Raw genomic sequence first — 21,398 nt, 5'->3', positions numbered from 1 at the left:
AAACTTGGTGAAGCAATCTTTTGTAGATTCATTATAGCAATATTCATCTTTCAAGTTCTTACAACTAGCACCGAAATCCTAAACCTTGATTTCATTTATTTTCTATAGGCATCTGAAAACTCCAAAAAGAAGTACTGTCATTGCAATATTAGTTGAAAGCTCCCATAGTCAATATTGTTCGGGGTTGACTTAAGAAATATAACATAAGGCCCCTCGTGATACTAGCATATCACAACAACCATTGCGCTTATCCACAGTCAAGTACTAACATAAAAGGAACCTTTGAGTCAATTATATGATCTTTTGCAATCTTAGTATACACATGATTTTGATCAAGAGTGGTAGGATATCTCAGTATTATATTCTACCATTGTTAGGTCATAAAATACACATCAACACTACAAAAACAGAAAATCCTGAAGGATGAGGATCAAGATAAGCTTAGATGGGACAATAACTGGGAGGTATTTTTTCGCTCAGGGAAGCTTACAGCATTATTGCAGACCACAGATTTTTGGGGCGTTGTTCTACATGGGACAAGCTTTGGTTCCAAAAAAAAAGGCCAAAAAGGACTCAATTCTCATGGCTTGTCCTCAAAGATAAAATTCTCGACCGAGAGAACCACTTACCGAATGTGGTTTCAATGGGCATTCCCAATGCAATTTGTTAAATTTTTTAACCAGAAAAGAGAAATGAATAGGTCAAAATATATGTGCAAGATAAATTTACAATACACAATTATCCTTGGAAAAACCTCCTGAGCAAGGGGAAACAACCCAGCCCATCAAAGAATTCTCTCTTATTGAATCTTTAAATCAATCATAGATTCTCAAAATCCTTTGTCCTTGATAATCACAAACAGAATCAGAGATATGGAAGAATATGTCTAACACTGAGCCTAAATATCTAATTCATATTCATAGAAACTTTCCACAACACTCCAAATAATATATGATTCACAGAACATATATAGTATATACTGATATGAATTTCAGAGAGATCGAAAAATCTGACTGTTCAGCCAAAAGAAAATATATTGATCTCACAAAAATCATGAAGGGAAGAAATAGAGATCATAAACTCCAGTCTGAAGAATCATTTCTGAAAAGACACGAACAGTCCACACATACAAACTCACAACTTGTCTTGATTACAAAAGCACCGACACACTTCTTCATGAAAACGGATGAACAAAGACAAAGTCTCCCGATAAAAGTCAAACTGCCGCATAGAGCTGACTGCGACGCCAAGTCCTCTACAAGGACATGACCCACCCGAGATATGAGCCAAATAAAATAAGCATTGTCAGATGAAGGCAAATGACACTCACTTATTACGAAACTTTGACAGCATACACATAGCTCTTGGATAAAAGGTATACCGAGCAGCGAGCCATGAAAGCAAAAATTTGCACATGATAGAGGCTACTGCACATAACAGCAGCATCAGGGAACAGGAAAAATGAACCAGGTATGCACAAAAGATCTCTGTTGCAACTATATCTTCAACACAATTTATGTTACAAAGAGGAGGAAACCAGTAATCATATCCTCAATACATGTGAAATTGTCTCCCAATTATGGGATTGGGGGATAGCAACTTTCAGACTATCTAACAGGAAATGGATTTCACTTCAGTCTACCATTGAGTGTTGGAGACCTAGAATTTCCAACAATTCAACAGTCAAACAGGGCATGGGAACTCCTGCCAGGTAAGATTTGCTGGATTTTGTGGAAAGAAAGGAATGCACAAATTTTCAAAGATCCCAAGAGCAGCCGTAAACCTTATTGCCGGAGATAGCTCTATCATCCAAGAAACAACACAAGTCTCTATGTGTGTCACCCCAAATGATCAGATCTCCGTTTTGGATGCAATAATCTTAAATCTTCTTGGCTATTCTGCTTCTTTGCATTCCAAACCTGCAAACTCTCCCTCTCTGTCTTCCCATTGGTCCTTGCCAAAAGGCCACATCATCAAATTAAGTTTTGATGGTGTGGCTAACGGATAACCTGACATTGCATGGTATGGTGAGTTTTTCTGGAACAGGTCAGGAGACATACTTTGATTTATGTGGGTCATTTCGGCAGTAGCGCCAATAATGTTGCAGAACTTCAAGATTTGGAACAGGGCCTGGATCTTGCCTCTCAGCATGAACTATTCCTGCTGTTGGTTGAAGGGAATTTTACACTCACCATTGGAATTGCAATGCGGATGTAAAACAGCACCCAGATTGACAAGATCACAGATAATTGGCATCTTTCCAAGCTCCTCCAAACTCACCTCCACCACTCGGCCTGAATCTATAGGCAGTTTGTCGTGCAGCCAATTTTCTGCCAAACAGATCGAAGAAATGTCCCAAACCTATGCCTGTAACAAGCTTGTCCCTGCAGTGTTGAGAAAGGATTGTCTAGAAATACATGGGAAAGACTTGAGTCATGGGAACCAGCTGACGATCCACATGAGCTTGACAAAAGAGGATCCTTTTCTTCTCGCAGATGTATGACAATGCTGCATGCACTGGTATGTGTTTCTTGGCTCAGTATTTGTTGTCTGTCCCAGATTGCAGCTTAAGTCTCCTTATTAGCTGTTGCTTTGGTTAGCTCCAAATTTATGACAAAGATTCTTAGATGTCTGCTCCGATTGTTACATTCCAATTTTTTACCTAGTTTGAAATATAGCCATTGAGGTTTGCATGAAGTCAGTTGACAGTTTAATTTGATATAATCTGGCGAAATAGTAAGTTGGTCATTATGATTTCAAGTGCAGATGACATGTTAGTTGATCGTTAATCGCCAATTCATGAAATTAGGATGAAAAGTTAACTGTTATGATTATTTATGATTACATAATTTATAATTTAAATTACGGAGAAAATTCTTGCAGGGAGCATGCCGAAGGGGTGGAAGCATTGTCAGAAAAGAATTAGGCAGGGCATCATCATCACTGGGCAGATGGGTAAAGGACCTAGTCAAAATACATCTGCGGGACTTGCATGAGTTATTTAATAATTTAACTAAAATAATTTGGATAAATATTAAACATATATTAAAGGATTTTAAATTATCTTTTGTTGTAGTATTTTTAATAATTGTTTATAAATGCTCATTTAAATATAACAATGATTTGGCACCATTATAATTTAATAACTAATAAGTAATGTTGCTTGTACATATAAGATTTTAATAACGTTTGAATTATAATAACATTTCAATTATTATAACTCTCGAATTATAACTTTCCAACTCTATTCTTTCCAATTTAATATTCTTCGTTTTTTTTTTTTAACGATAACACTTCGCATGGAGATCGATTTAATTGTTGACAAATTGAATTGTATATTTATTTTTCAACTTTATTTCTTTTAAAAATTTGATTTGACTTGATAGACATTCAGATGGTTTCTTGTAACTGCTGGAAGCCAATTAGCCAAGATCATCTTTATATTAGAAGCTTTCCGAGTGCTTGAACTCATTCTTTTCATCATTTTTATTCACACAGTTCGGGGACTCACGGCTCCCAACGTAAGAAGGAAACTGCGAACTTAGTTTCAGATAATGATCTCATTCTTTTCCTACTGCACTCGCATCTCCCTATCCGCGGCCAAGCAAGGATCAAGTCTCTCTACTTGCAATAGGAGAGTTCAGGGCCAGTCTTTTATTTTACAACCACCCAATTTCATCTACCACGGGTCTCTAAGCAAGAAAGGCAAGATTATTCAGACAATAGACACTTCTCAAGCATTGGTGGCAAAAAGTCGCTTGTACGGCATAGTTACACCGCCCTAGGAGATGGGGGGGCGGCGGAACGGGGGGACAAGTTTCTAGGACGAGGGGACAGAGGGCCCTTAATTTGGGGACGGCGGGGGTACAGTGGGGGGACAGCGGTGGGGGACAAGAGGGGTGAATATATCTATGCATATGGTACTTAAAAACGCTAGTTATGAAAATATGTATTGCAATATAGGATATAAAGATGTAAAAGAGTGAATACTTGACTATTGCATTGAATTGGAACATCAAACATTAAACATAAATAGTCGAATCTGCAAATAGTGAATATTAGGATGTCCCCCATCTTCAATGGAGGTGGCAGAATCTAGTGGCGCCGCTGGGGATGGAGAGACGGAGTCCCCAAGTCTCTGGTGCGTTGAAGTCTCCGAGACGTCAGGCAAAAGGGGGGGGGATGCGTCCCCGTATTACTATGTTGTACAGTGAGTTAATTACCAGGAAGCCCAGCGGATGCAATGATGTGCCCTATCAATTCTGGATAGGGAGGGCCTTTCTCATTAGAGATCGTGTGGGGATATATAAATTGTGGTCCGAGGTTGGGTGGTTAAACCCCTAACAATGATTCACCTCTCTCAAGATGACGGACATGTATCAGACAAAGATAAGCTATGCATTCATTTGTTATCAGAAATAGGTAATATCACTTTATTTATGAGGAGGTAAGATTAAATTGAGATAATTTCATTGTTACCATCATTTTACACCTAGATGTAACGGATAGATTCATAAATTACTTTTCATTTATATGAATATCGAATATAAGTATATTTCTAATCTTGAGTTACTGCCACAGATAGGTAATCGGAAGGAAAAGAAATCTGACGCCCAATTGATTGTGTGACAATTGGAACCTTAAATGATACGGTGGTATTGAAAGCCCGAACTGAATCTGTGGTATCGAAAGCCCTAGTTGAATCCGTGGTCGTGGAAGCCCTAAGTGGTAAAGCGGTATGAGAAGCCCTAAATGAACCAATGGCAGTTCATGCCCTAATTGGTAAGATGATGTGTGATGCCCTAATTTAAATTATAGTTGTAATCATCAAATGATTTTTGAGATAGCAGTAGATTTGAGAAATTGTTATAGTGTATTTGTGGACTAACCCGAGGGGTTGCAAAAGCTTACTTAGATGATTTTCAGTCTCAGTTTTTCGAGGTATGTGATTTCAATTTTTTGAAGTAATTTCATTAAAAGGTATTTCAAGTATTTAGTTAAGAAATTTTTGTTTAACTGACTTTAACGGTAATCATATTCACATGAACATGAATGATGTAACTGCCTTCCTATGAAATCGAAAATAGTAACTATAAACCTTGAGTATATTGAATGTTAAATTAGACCCGGGAAAACTGGATGTTACACCAATGGTCTATGTACCAGACAAGCAACCCAGCAAGGGACACTCTTGTAATTCTGCACATGTTCTTTTGATTCTTAATTCTTTTAATTTAGCCTCCAACATACACAAAAAAGAAAATTTAAAAAGCATAATACAACAATACTTGCTCAAAAAACAGCCAAATGTGGTGCCAAACTGACCAATCTTGAATGTGAAAAGTCCCCAACTACGCATGCTTCAGCTGAAAGAGAATATGGATGACCTCTCAAAAGATATGGGTTATAGGGTGGAATTCTCAAAAGGGAAGATTGAGGCTATGCAATGGCTCAGTTCACCAGTTTCAATCCTATTGCTTCATCACCATGAGCATCATCTGATAAAATGAGTGCTAAGACTCTCTAAGATCATGAGTGAAGGGACATTTTAAACCACTGATCACGAAAGATGGTATGCACAGGTTTACTCAATATTAGACACACAGATGATTCTTAGAAACATGAACGAATATGTTAAACAATTTGTCAGAAAACAGTCAGAAAATCCTTTCTTATATACCATTGTCAAGTCCACTTTATTCATCTTTCCTACCAACCTTTTCCGGAATAAGCATATTGCACAGCTAATTGGACTTCCACAGGCCTAAATATCAATAACATTACAACCATAAATATTAGAAATCAAGAAACTTTCTGATCACAATTCTACCTCACAAGTAACAAGAACAACAGTTGCATAAGGTTGCCGGAACCAGAAAAGAGACTGTTCTTGCGGAAAACGACTTCGAAGACGAGAATCTGTTGTTAAGATGAATTCGACAGGCAGCTTCTCCACATAAATAGGATTACGGGCCTTGTTGCTAAGGCAAGCTTTCCGGAAAGGCACGCGACCCTCAAAGCCATCTTTGACTGTAGGCCATAGATCACTTACATCTTCAACTGTTAAATCAACAATTCAACTATTGAGATTCGTTACCATATCAAATAAAAGTTAAAATTACTCAAGAGATGCACCATTAGTTGGAAAGGAAAACCTTTTTAGTATCATACAAACCATATAAATCTGTGTAGATGCATATAAAATTATAAATACATGCCATTACAAACCATAGTTGAAAAACCCGGACTTGGCAATTCCTTGACAGGCCCAAAACCATTAATAACTTGGAACTCAGCAATAACTTGACAAATTTATGCATTTGAAAATACATAATTATTTTAAAATACTCTTCAAAAGCATACATATTACTGAATTTGTAAAACACACTACTGATTTATATTATATATAAACCAAAATTAAAGTTCAATAAATATGACAGACCAAAAAATGAATTTGACCTCTAAATGCATATGAACTTCAAGTTTCATATCAATAAAATTTTATAAATCATAAATTTTGTCTAGGGCTAACAAAACTGTCGCCACTGTGTGTGTATTGCAAAAGTGAATAACATATTTACTATTTTACTTTAAATCGCATTTATTATTTATTTTATTTTGAATCATATCATAGCCAATATTAGATTGAAACTATAATTTTGTCAAAAAACACTTCACAAATGTTAACCAAAAAGGAAATAAGTCGGTGTTAAATATATCTTTTTGTTGCTGTGTAAAGATTTGCCCCTTGTATGGAATTTTCAGTTAGCTACTTGTAAGTGTTTTGACTACAAAGATTTGGAATTCATAAATGAGAAGTGAATACAAAGGCTCAGTGACTGTCAGCTAGATAGCTTTTTACCAGCTATATTGTGATTTCCAAACATGATGATCATTGATAATTGATAGAAATTGGAAGCTGTGTATAAGGATTTTATTTTTGTTCGGTATTCAATCTAATTGCTCCGACTCTATGACACTGATTCAATAATTCTTTGACTTCAGATTGGATGTAACTTTACAATTTTAAACTATAAAGTTTCTTGACTTTCCAATCACACTCGTATACAAGGGTCGAGTAGATAAAAGGCAAAAAAGAAATATTATATTCACATGCCCTAAGTCACTGCAATCATCGCCAATTGAATCCCAAAAATGGTACTATCACAACTTTTTTTTAACTTTGGGCAGAACATAAGATTTTTATACAGATTCTATGAGAAATATTGAAAACTTCATGAAGTTATGACAAGTTTTTGCAATAAAATTGCCACGGGTTTATGAGAAATCCAGCAACAAGTTTTTCGACAATGTGCTTGCTATCATTTGCAACTCATGATTTTTGTGAGTATTCTGCAAGTTGTACAGCTATTTACAAACATATAGTAATATTTGCTAAATGTCCATACATCTATTTCAAAGCAAATATGAATGCGGTCATATAAAACCATTTGTGTAATTGTATTCATATGTGAAACATTTCCCTTGTCATGTCCAACACAAACAATTTTTAAATAGAGAGAAATTTCATGCATGCATACTGGCAAAGTTGTATCTATTCCATATGCACTTACACAACCATGTACACATAAAATGCATACCTAAATGTATGTCAAAAAAATACATCATTTTGTATAAGAATTTCATGCACTTATGGGCACATTTGCAATGTCCCCTTTTCGAGATGATATTGGTTTCATCAGTGTAGCATATCATTGGCCCTTGTAGGCTAAGATTGATGGTTAGAGGGTCCAGTTGGCAGAGCAGGAGGCTTTTCCCCATACAAAAGTGTTTCATGATTGCTCTTCGTTTGGTTCAGTTTGGTACACTTACTCTATATAGTAAGTCAATGGGTGATAGAGAGGGATCCTTACTATTTTTCATAAGGTAGTTAGGCGGACAATTTTTTAGTAAGGTAGTTAGGTGCACAAATGTTGGCCGTAAAGTTGTATTATCTCTCGGGGATAGTTAAATATGTGTTAGGAAGTTAGTTACCGAAGGGCATTATGATGCGATGGTTGAGTCACAACCCTTCAAGTAGTATATACAAGCTTTGTTATTCACGAGAAAGGCATCTGAAGTTATCTCATCTGCACTTTTATTGCCATGTGATGTACTTGAGAGAAGCATTTATGAAATATACAATTGTGGTTTCCTAAAACTTGTGTTACACTTCTATTTCTGTAGCATGCATTAAACCTAGTTTATTGTAATCAGTAAACATTTGGCATCATTGCCTTTAAAAGATTCTGGGAAGAAGTGGTGATTGAATGACGAAGGGAATGTGATGGGACAACTAGTAGATAATGGTCCTAACAGCGAAGAAGACGAGAACACCAAGTTAATTGAGGGTGAACCAGAGTTAGCAAGATACTTTGTATCACTACTTCAAGTGTTTATTCCATAGAAACATGTGCTTAGAGAAGCCGCACAAGAAGGAATTCTTGAAGGTGTTGTTTGGAGTGCACTCAGAATTAGCCGCAAACATTTCCGGCACTTCAGAACCTAAGCGAAGAAATTAACAAAGAGAACCGATGTCAACAAATCCTCGAAAATTTCTACAAAGAGAGAGGAACGTTGTCATCATGAAGAGGAAGATGTAGCCCACCGTAGGGGAGACGTGAAGTGAACCCGAAGGGGAAATGAATAAAGAGAATACAGTATCATGATTATGTCCTGGGGAAACATGAATTGTAGACAAAATATTATATAAATAAAAGTGTTCTTTAAAATTTTATTATGTTTGTTACTTTTGTGTGGTTGAATAAGTGAAACATTTATGCCAAACCAATTGAATAAGAATAGAAATACGAAAAAAGAAATAAAAGAGTGGGAGGGTACTAGAAGGGTCATACTGCTGCAACAAAAAGCTGAGAGAAGGCAAAGATTCTGAAGGATCATTGAAGGACAATCAAAAGAGGCCGAAGGTGAGGCCATAGGTAGTGGACACAGAGAGGTGTTTGGTTATGTTGATGAATGGAATAGTGGGATTTCATTGAAGAAATGAGGAGTTTGCTTGGAAACCTAACCTTAACTCCACGTAAGGAAGCAAGGGAGCCTCGAAGAAGGGAGAGAAGAAGCCGACAATAGTGATGCTGAGGATACTAGTGTTGCCAATAGTATTGAAATGACCGAGCAACATAGGGGTCAAAGTAGTCTACTAGGCTTAGAAACTCCTTGTGGTTCGGAGACACCAAGGTGTACGAAACACTTCAAGCAACGAGACACCTGGCTCAAGAATACCAACACAAGCTACAGTAACAGCACAACTACTCATACCAGCTCAATGAGTACCTACATGGTGAGGCAAAAACAAAAACTTCCTAAATTCACAAGGGACGGGAAAGAAGATACCATATGAAACTGCAAAACATGTGAGATGATCTCGACAGCCAAAGGGGTGACAGATTAGGATGACTGGGTAAAACAATTCCCAACGACATTGAGGGGAGTAGCCATTGACCGATTCTCTGATGTTGACAAAAAACATTGGCCACATGGGCAAACCTGAAGAAAGAATTTCAGATAAAATTCTGGCTACTAAGGGATGACAACAAAATCATGGTCGAAATCTACAATACCAAACAAGCTAAAGACAACTATTTAGGGGTACAAATGAAGACTCGAAGAATTGGTGGGGAAGATGGAAAGTCCACTAGCCGATGGATTGAAGAAGCGTTGGTTTATCAAAGGGTTAACGCCTCCTCTTCAGAGGAAAATGAAGATAGTGCCTCCAACATTGTACGACGATGCTTACAACTAAGCAATGAATCAAGAGAGTGAGAGAAAGATGGTAAAGAAAAAGAGGAATTAAATCATCTGATGACAACGATAATGACTCTTCAAGAGAGAGTAGAAGTGAAGAGTCGAACACAAAGATTCAAGCCCTTCAAAAAGATATGCTTTGGATAATGAAAGAATTCAAAAACATGAAAGTGACACCACCAGAAGTAACGAAGGGGACTTATGGTGTATAGATTGCAAGGAAGAAGATCACAAGAAGGCTTCATGTCCGAAGAAGCAATTTTGTGACATCTATCAAATTGTTGTACATTCCACAAGGGAATGTCCATACAACATGAAAACAAGAGGGCTTCAACAAATCTTGATGATACAAGAAGCATCTACTTCAGCAATGGGGGCGACAAACACAAACACCAATTCAACATTATGTGATGGTTACAAAAATAACCAACGTAGAGGAAGCGAAGGAAACAATAACAATAAAAACAATAACGAGGGCAGTAACTAGGTCTAGTATGATGTAAGTGGACGTCCAATGATATAATCTCGAACATGTAACCAGTGGGGACACTTTGCAAGAGACTACACAAGTGCAGAATTGTCGCAATTTCTATGCAGATGGTGAGGTCTTAGAGACAACGACGACGCGAAGCACCTGAAGCCTGGAGTAAATCTTTCATGCACTGAAGGAAATGGAGAGGAGGTCCTCGCAGTCACTTGAGCGTAGGCAAGGAAGGCTACCTACCCAAACCCTAAAATGGAGAAAAGTAGAATGTGGGAAGCAAAGGTGGACATTCAAAAAGAAATGATGGTGGAAAGAAGGGAGACAAACGACACCGCCAGCACCTCACTAAAGGGTCAAGCAAAACAAAAAATCATACAATAAGTGTTACAAACCGAAATCCCCATCAAGTTGAAAGACCTTCTTGTTGCTATGCCACAATTGAGAACAACTCTGCTAAATGTGACACCATCCTCGAAAGCGTCAAGTGGGACAGAGGCGAAGGCAACCCAAGGTGAAGGTGAAAACTCTCTTAGGAAGGAGAATTCTCTCAGAACTACAAAAGATCCCATGTTACTTACAGTAAACACGGGAAGGCATTTGACGATGATAGAACTAGGCATTTTTGGAAACATTTTGATAGATACCAATGTGGACAACAGTTTCGGTGTCAACATACTTTCGAAAGAAACATGGAGATTAGAGCGCCCAATGTTGTGGCCGCCAATGTTTTAGCTCATAGATGTCGACCAGCATGGCATCAAACCCATTAGGACCTTAATGGCACAATGAGTCATGATTGGGACACAACCCTTGATCTTGGCTTTTGTTGTGTTACCACTAAAAAGAAAAGGGTATGGTGTTATCCTTGTCAAAGGTTGGTTGGTGCAAGCAAAAGTAAACCACAAGTGGAGGAATGCTCTCTCAATGGAGAGAGGAGGTTGGAAGTTTACAATTGATCTATGCACAAAAATGATGACTAAGGACTTGGCATATTTGGAGTCAGAAGGAAAGGAAAAAATGGATGAAGGGAAGCATCAAACAGAACCAAACAAAGAGAGAGTTTTGGAAATAAAGTGATGTTTTGATGATGATTTGGACTCACTAAATGGACTCTTCCATTGGCAAATGGAAGATTATGAATTCTTCCACTGCAACAAGTTGCAGATGGACGAAGGGGAGAAGCCTAACTTCCCTTCAGAGTACGTTGAATATAGAGAAGGGGAGATGTGAATAAGGGAAGCACTTGCACACTAGTCTGATAAAGAAAAATCAAAAAAATACGACATACCTTTGGCAAGGCAATGAACTTGGGAGATGAAGCCAAACCGAAGAATATTTTTGTGGGTGATGACTAAATCTCATAATAAAGACAGTTGTGTTCAAAAAATTTATGGACTATAAAGATATATTTGCTTGAACCTACAAGGATTTAATTCACCTGAACTTTACGTACATCGGATCCTACTAGTGCAAGGGGTCGCACCTGCACACAAGCCTTCGTACAGGGTGAATAAAAACTATGCAACACAAGTGAACAAAGAGATTGATCGGATGCTTAATGCAGGAATCATCTTTTGGGTGCAAACGAGCAAGCGGGTGTCCCCAATCGTCATTTTGCTAAAGAAGGGTGCTAATCAAATCAGAATATGTGAGGACTTTCGATGTTTGAATGCAGTCACCATCAAGGATCTGTTGCCAATACCTTTCACAAATAGCATTCTGGAGGAAGTGACAGGACATGAGATTTATTCATTCATGGATGGATTTTCTAGGTACAACCACATATCCATACAAAAATCCTTAATTCACATCAACCGTTGAGCTCAAAGAACCCAAAAATCCTTAATTCACATTAAATTTGTCCAATTTGGACACAATTGGAATCTAAGGCAAAAAATATTGCTCCAAGATTGGGCATGTTTCCCGATGTGGCAATTTTATGATTTTTCAGCTCGAAAATCAAGATTTCTTAACTGAAAAACCAAGACTTTTGGCACACAAACCGAGATTTTTCAGCATGTAAATTGAGATTTTTCAACACGAAAAACAAGATTTTTGGTACACAAATTAAGATTTTTTGACACATTGATATTTTGGCACGCAAATTGAGATAGTTTTGTTATGAAACTAGCATGCTTCCCGAGGTCATTTAAGTTGTTGGTAGGCACTCTTCTCAAAGTAGTTTGGCATGGATCCCAAGGCAGTGATTTTTTTTGCCCTTCCAACACTTTTTTGACCTACCTATGGTTTTTCGGTCGTAACTTGCTCATTCTGACTCTGTTTTTTGCAAACATAGATATCACCACAAAGCTGGTTCCAAGCCCATTCCAATGGTGCAAGTTATTTTCATTTTTGGTTCTCTTTTGATGGTTGTTTTGACTATCAAAGTCAGGAGTTCTATTTTGCACTCTAGGAGACATCTTGAGACATTCTATTTTCCAGATTCTGCTCCAAGCACATCTCATTCAATTTTTTGTTTTTTTGCACTTTGGTGGATATCTTGGTTGTTTCAGGTTCGGGGATCCATTTTGTTGATTCAGATGATTTTTCACGCGTTGTACTTGTTGTCAATCAAGATTTGCGCCTTTAGCGAGATGTAAAATCAAGCTATCCTGTGAAACAGCGAAAACTCTCTCGGGTGGTGGGTTGTTCTAAAACGAGAGAAGAATCTCCGGAAGTTAGGCCAGTTCCTAAGTTGTGATCACCTAATCCTAAATTGTACTCGAGATAAGGGTAAGAAATGAATGAATGAATGATTAAAACTAATCTAAGTGAGGTGATACACCAATGGTTATTAATGTAATTTTGATTACTTCAGCACAAACTATGAAAAAGACAATTTTCTCACAATATCAGACAATCACGTAATCACAACAGTGTTTCTATATAAGGATTGGGATCTCCTGCTTTAAAAGGGATACCTAAGTTTCACCGATTTTCTGCAAGAAAACAATAATCACAAACATAGACCTGCAATCACATGTATCACGATTCAAATCTGCAACTAGGAATGTAACTATAATGAAGGCGAACACAACATTAAAGCAAGGAATTCACAAAATTTGCACAAGAATCTATGATAAGAACCGTTGTATCTCTATAATCAATGCTGGAAAATCTCAGTAACAAGTGCCCTTACAATCAACTCAAAATCTGCAATCTGCAAAAAATCTGAGTCCGAAAGAAGGTCCCTCATAATGAGGTGAAAGTACAATATATAGAAGAATAACCCTAACTCGGATTCCAAACTCATGCCTAGGAAAAATCACCAAAAAATGATGAAAACAATGAAAGAGCCTCTGAAAACTACACTCAACCACCTGCACAACTGCTGGATAACTCAAAACTGCCTTTAACTCTCCAAAATCATGCACAAAAACTCAAACTCGGATAAATTGAATAACCCTCAAAAATAGCATGTGAAAATGCTCCAAATTATGCAATATATGCATAAAATAAGCCCTCCATCTAAACTGCATGCATAACTGATGTCAACTGCCCCATAGGATGCTAAAAATATCATTAAATAATCCCATTAATGCATGAGAATCTTGAAATGCACTTGACCTCCATAAATATCCCATCTCCAAATGTTAACTGAACCTCTTCTTTCCCCCGTTTTTAGGCATTTAAAACTTCTTTTTAATTCTCTTTAATTAACTAATAAAATTAAAGGCCTTATAATTATAGCCTTTTAATTTATTAATTTTACAAAAGTTCTTTTATTATTTTTAATTAATATTGATATGTTTTAATAACTTTTTTTTATTTTTTCTTATTTAAAACATATCAGTATTAGTTAAAAATAACGAAGGGAATATTAAATATATATATAAGTATTATATATATTAGATAAATATTGAGTCATAATTTATTTAATTTATATAATATTTATAATATGTATCTTAACTATTCTTAATGTATCTATATGCCTTAATGGATTTGGCATAATACATATAATAGATTTATCCAAAATCTATATGAAGTTAAAAAATGCTCAAACTTATATGGCCCAGACCCGAAACTCTATTAAAAATAGAAATGGGCGGATTTTGAAGTACGCTCAAAGTGATGGAAAAAGGCATGTTTTGTGTATTGTTCTCTCTTTGTGTGGAGGAAGAATGAAGGGTTTTTATCAACCCTAGCCGCATGACTGGTGTATGCTGCGATTTTCTTCTTACTGGTGGGCTTTGGACGTCATTTTCTACTTTCTCTGTTAGCAGTGTTTATTTTTATGTGCTGATGGGCGAGTTTACCATGCTGGCCGCGGATTTTTGTGGGCATTCTTTCTTCCATCAGTGAGTTTGCTGGTTGGTACTAGGCAGTGTTGAGATGCCATATTTTGCTTTCTTTGGCAACGGATTCATGTTATTCTGGGCGCCATTTTTTCTCCTTCTGTTGCAGGCTCTTTCTTGTCTTGCTTCTATACTGTAGACTCGACTCCATACTTGTTGAGACAGCAGATTCACTTGGTTCTATTGTTGGACAGCTTGCTGTGACGCCATATTCTTATATTTGACAGCAGATTTTAGTTGATACTGAGCAATATTGATACGGAGATTTGTTCTTTTGTTGGGAGTATCTTCATTTCTGGGCGTTCATACTTGCTGTGCGCTCTATTGTTGTTGTTGGGGTTTGCTAAAAATTCATGGTCATATACAAGCCGTAAGTTACTAAAAGTCTCCTTCATTTATAAGTTTGATTTATGCATAAAATAACCCATAAATATGAGATAATGCTATTGGATCTGCAAATAAGGGTTTCTCTTTGTTGATAATATCTATATTGTAGATGATCGACCTTCATTGATATATGTTGGCTGTGTTCTACTGTTTCCTCCACCCATTACCATAGCTGGACATCAATTTTTTCTTAAATTCAAACTCTAGTTTCATATCATTGTGGCAATCTTCTGATATGTACCTAAACTGTAAAGCTTCATCTAAATCTGTACATTTAGACTTGTATGAACATATAAATCATTTAAACTTTATAGTTATACTTCTTGCTCAAAGATGCCTTCAAATATAAGTGATCCTTTGTGAAATTCAACCTGCTGATATACTTTATTCCATTCTGATCGTTCTTTCAAATAAACTTGATATCAGAAGTTCAAGAATAAGATAAGACACAATGCACACTGACATAAGCTTTGCAATTAAAATCAATCTAGAAACTTGTAGAGCTCTCCATAATGCTTGTATAAAACTGCTGTCATCTTTTATTTCTGACTTCATTAGCTCCAGTCTTTAGTCTTGTCTCATACAGAGCTGCAAGGAAAGATGTATATCATTTTAACACATGAAGAATAATATAAACCATCCAGCCAAGGTAACCCATCGTAATTGTTGTCATCAAAGCAAACCAATCATATGTTTGAAAATAATGAAGACAACAGAGTTCAATGGAGAAGGTAAGCCCAGAAGAGTTGTCATAAGAGGAGCAATATCTGCCTAGTTAACATCTACTCGCTCTATGCTTTTAAGGTCCCATGCAGGGGGTGTAGGCATATCATGTGTATGTTCATGTGGATAAGAACTCCAGCTCCAGTGGTTTAACCCTCCATAGAAAATAGGCAAAAATATATGGACTCCCTATAGCATACGTGTGCTTGCTCCTATTGAAGACTAAATCAAACTCAACAGGTTTTGCATTTTCATCCTGTTTTCTGTTACCAAAAAAAAATCTCCCAGTTTGCTCAACACTATAAGTTAATGATTTTCTGATGTTGATACTCCTGTTTCTCTTATTTTATTTGGCACTAATAAGTAATTCTGATTGACCCTGTGACTGATTGCACCTGTACTTTTCTTGATATACGCTGAAATATACTTGCAGAAATAATTGAAACTCCTTTAGCCTAAGACTGCCAACCTAACATGTCCTCCATGATTCGGCCGGAAGGTTCCATACCTGAACTTATGTATGCTCTTTCGATAGTCTCCTCTCGTCTTTTGCCTTTGCCGCTACATGATTTAACTAGAAAGTTTCATGATTTATGCACGTCCTTTCAATGATCTCCTCAAAGTCTTCAATCAGCTACATTGGTTTAACCGGAAGGTCCCATACTTGTAATTTATGTATGCCCCCTCAACAGCCTCCCCAATATCTTCTGTCTTTGCCCAAACAATCTCAGCCAAAAAGGCTCCATGCATGTAATGTACGCATGATCCTTCCATAGCCTCAAGTCTTCATACCTGTATCTGCACATGGAACAAACTTATTAGTAAAAACAGGTTTTATCTTCTTCGGATTGTTCTTGCCTTCTCGCCTTTTAGCATAGTTATCTGGATAACCATGTTGTATAAACAGCAGAGTATAGATGATAGGAAAGTTTTCCATTGCTCAGTTCGTATGAACTGATCCATTTCTTTACTCATTTTTTGCAGATTTTACTCACAGACAGAGATTTGGGATCAGCCCTCCAGCGTTCAATGCAACAACTTTCCATTCAGGCAATGGATGCCTTTCCTTTTTATCTCTTTTTCAGTACTTTTCTGTTTGTACAATGTGTTTAATTCAGATATTTATGTTAGCAGCTGAGAGCACTAATAATATCTGAATGCATTGTATTCAAGTACTGTGTAACTTTGTAAAAAAAATATTTTTTGAATACTTTGAATATTATTTCAGTACTTGTATCCTGAAAAAGTGATCAATTCTCTTTCTTATGCTTCCTGTACTTTGTTTGTTGCATTCTTTTTGTTCTGTACTATATACTCTCAACAACTAAACACACTTAGTTAACAGATAAAACATAATCAATTTAGCATAAAACATAACAATTTAAGAGGCATGTTAAATTGGTAACAGTACTATCTCTTGTATCAGCCTTATGTCTCTTTTGATCATATTTGATATTTGACATCCTTTTGTAGTATTTTTGCAAACGCACTAAAACAAAGTCATTGTATTGCATTTTAAAATAAAGTGATTTTAGACATATTGGGCAAGAGAAGTTTAAAAATAAGGAAAGTTAAAGTGAAAGAATAGATGGAAAGAATTGATGTATTTGAGAAATAGTTTTCTTATATTTCAATTGGAGGAAATATCAAAAATATTTACTTGAATTATCTATACTAATTTGGGAATAAGAATTCAATAAAAAAACATATCCCAAGTGGGAACATTACATTTGGTAATTGTTTACCGTACTAGGGTAAAGAAATTAATACACACAAACAATGAACAAGAACAGTAGAACTTTTTCTATTCGCATATGCCAAAGATATTACATTATGCTTCTCATGATGATTACAATGATCCTGAAAGGTGTATAAATACTTTCCGAAGAACCTTCCCGAAGGGATCCGTCGGCTACATAACAATTACCGAAGGGCCCATCGGCTACATAAAACATACTGGGGTAAAGAAATTAATGCACACAGACAATGAACAAGAACAGCAAAACTTCTTTTCCTATTCGCATATGCCAAAGATATTACATTATGCTTCTGATGATGATTACAATGATCCCGAAGGGTGTATAAATACTTTCCGAAGAACCTTCCCGAAAGGGTCCGTTGGCTACATAACAATTACCGAAGGGACCCGTCGGCTATATAACAAGAACCTTTTTGAAGGGACCCATCGGCTATACAATATCTACCGACAACATACATCTTGTCGGCTACACAATATTTACCTACGACATCATCCCCCCCAAAAGAAAAAGTCGTCTCCGGACAACAATTACAAAATATCTGAGACAATTAATCAATAAAATAGATTAACTGATTAACTACAACAAGATAAATCTGCTTCTGTCACATCACTTTCACATTTGTCTCGTGCCTGCACCAAACTAGTCTCTAGACCATGTTGCATCTGTAGCCTCTACTAACACGATACTGTCTCTTCAAGCTGACCTTGATAGTCACCCGTGCTACTTTCTCTGCTTCCAACTCCTCAGTACCCTGAGCAAGTGTCGCTGAACTGCCTTCAACTGGATGATCAGCTCCTCCCGAGCTCTCTACACATCCACCAAGACAGCTTCACATCCAACACCTACTCCAAGTGCCTCTAGTATACAAACACTCCATGCCTGCAGCAGCTCCAGGTCTCATCAACTAGTCACACTTCCCATGACTGATAATTGCAATGACTGGGGGTCGGGATCGAGGAGTATCACCCCTGCGGGCTCCTAGGGCAACGCCCCGAGCTCGCTCCCTGTCACGATACAGGGTGAGGTCAAGGGGCAACGCCCCTTGCCACCAAGACCAAATTAGCACTCTGAAACCCACACAAAATTGCATGGAACACACTATTTCTGTCATTTTCTTCCGATTCCACACTCTTTCTAGCAACTTCTTATGTCTACCCTTCCCTTTGGCATCATGTGTTACTCATTCCGAACTGTTTCAATCTGTCGTCGTTTTTTTTTTTCCTCCTCTCTTCTGACTGCTTCGTTCTACCCTTTTCTTCTGACTGCTTCGAACATACAGTGCCCAAAAAATTGCAATTGCCGTACTGCTAGTATATATTTTAAACCCTTCTAAAAGCTCTCCATAATCCATACGGTATCAATTAGAAGACTTAACAATTTGAAAATGCCGTACAGTGTTTTGAATTTAACCAGCAAATCCTCCAGAGCCTTTCCTAAAATCCGTACGGTAATCTATGATCTTCACATCTCAAACACTTGACTCCTCAAATCCATACACCAACTCCTGAAGCCTTCCAAAAAAAAATCTCTTATTGCCTACAAAGTTCGTATGGCAGAAACGAACAACTTAAACCTCCAAAGCCATACAGGGAATCAATATTTAATTTAAACTTTAAAATCCATACCAAATATCCTTTAAAATTCGTACAGAACTTCAATCTCCAAATCCGTAGGCCATAATGCATACAAGGAATCCGTATGCCATCTTATTTTGCTAAAGTCCATACTAAATTTGTTTCTGAATCCTGTACGGCCAACTTGCTCTGAATTCCATACGCCAAAAGCATGAAAGTGATCCAAAAAACTGTATGACCAGAGCACTTACAGAATCAATATGCTAAAGTGGCCAGCAGCTGCTAAAATTTGTACGGTGAAGGATATTCTCAATATCCATACAGTGACAAACTCAAAAATCCGTACCTCATATTGTAAAAATCGTACAGAAGATTGTAGAATCCGTACGCTAGAGTGGGGAATCCATTCACCAAACTGGAATTTAATTTAACCCCTAATTCGCACGCCAGCAATTTGAACAATTCCCAAAATCCGTACGATGCCCTTCAAAACACCTCAAATTGTTGTACGACTTAGAGCAATTGATTTAGAATGCGTATGCTATGGAAGAATAGAAAATCTGTACGAGTTACAATCTCTTGCTAGGAGTTCATTATTAAATCCGTACACTGCATCAATGATTGCAGAGCAGGGGCAGCATGCACAGGGCACCAAAATGGAAGGCAAAGAAGAACAGAGTGAAGGCCGTTTTCCGTTTGCAATTGCAAGCCACAAAGGTATTTATTTATTCTTCTTGCCTTTCAGATTTATGGTAATTGTTTGCTCTGAATTGCAGTCCTTTGATTTATTTGTACCCTCGAATCTCTTCACTCTGAGAAGTTTTAAATTAAAAACACGGCCTTGTCGAGGGTTTGAATGAATTTTGAAAGCCATACAGTTCAAAGAACTTAAAAAGTCGTATGGTGACTCTTTTGACCCTTTTTTTTAATTTTTCCTTAAATGCAACAACTCAATTTCCCCTCAGAACTTTGCCATCCTGCGACGACGGGGGATTTGTTCGGACTTCATTCTATGACGATGAGGGGATCTTTCTGGCATGATACATCTTCAGCTTCGACCCGTTCACTGCCTGCGACACTTCTTGTCCATCTACAGTCCACAATTTGATTGCTCCATTGTCGCCTACCTCTCGAATCTGGTATGGCCAGACCCATTTGACTTTGAATTTGCCTGGTTTGATCTCATTCCGTCCGTCATACGTCAACACCAACTGTTCCGGTTGGAATTTGTTCACTTTCAAGTGTCTATCATGCCATGCTTTGCGCCTATTCTGTGTCACCTCCGTGGCCCCTTGTGCTTGTAATCGTCGCTCATCAAGTTTATTTAAGGTACACGATCTCTCCATCCGGTTTTCCATATCGCCCAGTTTGTTCCTAAAGCTCAATACCATGGACTCCGTCAACTGCCCCTTCTTGCCATCAATAACACCTCCACTCCGTACTGCTGTAACTTTTATTAAACCCTTCGTCTTTGTTTCCTGTGCAGACTGTATGATGTGTCTTCTGTGCTTCCAGCACCTTTTTGTTATATCTGTGGTTCGATGTAACATTTTCTTTCTGCGCAATCGTACGGTGGGATCTCTCCTTTTTTTGGGTTCGTACTGTATGTTCTTCCCCTCAGCTTTAGCCGTAACTGTCTTTCCTTCTTCCACTTCTCTGTATTCCTTCGAACATTCATTTTCTTCTTCTTTCTCACCTTCATCCACCCTTAACATATTACAACTCGGAAAGAGTTCGTAGTCCTCTATTTGCCAGTGGTAAAAACCGTTGACAAAATCAAAATCGTCATCTCCTTCCAACTGCAAGACTCCCTCCTTATCTGATTCCATTAGCTGCCTCCCTTCATCCTCTTTCTTCCCCTACCATTTGCGTGTGTAGATCACTAATGAATTTCCTCCCTTTGCTTTCTAGTGATAATATATTTTTCTTCCAGTCATGCTTGGCCTTCGCTTGCACGAGCCATCCACGGCCTAGAATAACACCGTATCCTCTCCTCTTCAGCGGGATTACGACAAAGTACAACAGGAATGGTTCTGTTCCAATTGTTACTGGTTGTGCTATCAGGACTCCCAATGGTTTGATTCCATGTTGATCGGCCGTTAGTAGCTAGAATGTAGGTGGCCACAATGTCGGCTATCCCAACCTTTTCCAGGTGTCCTCTAGTAACACATTGACACCGGACCCTCCATCCACAATCGTTTCCATCAACACAGTCTCAAGAATTCCCATTTCGACCACTATCGGATAGCGTTCGGATGAGAGGGCTAACAGCATCGGATCTTTTGTACTTGCGCCACCTTCTTTCTCCCTTCTTTGCTTTGCTGGTAGCTTAACAGTTGGAGCTATATTTGTGAGTGTCGTACGGAGTTGAGGCATAGTGAGCAACAAATCATTTATCCTAACGGGTACC

General features: G+C 37.6%; 1 protein-coding gene across 1 annotated transcript in view; it reads right to left on the bottom strand.

Moving 5' to 3' along the window:
- CLUB (TRAPP II complex TRAPPC10/CLUB) overlaps positions 1-21,398 on the bottom strand; it is a 259,180-nt gene that overhangs the window by 225,172 nt on the left and 12,610 nt on the right. Inside the window, exon 2 of the mRNA XM_089791885.1 lies at positions 5,831-6,060. Coding sequence (XP_089648011.1) covers positions 5,831-6,060 — 230 coding nt within the window. The remainder of the gene's footprint in view (positions 1-5,830; positions 6,061-21,398) is intronic.

This window comes from Cupressus sempervirens, chromosome 7 (assembly GCF_028749045.1).
Source record: "Cupressus sempervirens isolate cs-2001-9-10 chromosome 7, ASM2874904v1, whole genome shotgun sequence".
Lineage (NCBI taxonomy): Eukaryota > Viridiplantae > Streptophyta > Pinopsida > Cupressales > Cupressaceae > Cupressus > Cupressus sempervirens.
The sequence above is the reverse complement of the archived record's forward strand: the minus strand, read 5'-3'. Positions and strand labels throughout refer to the sequence as shown.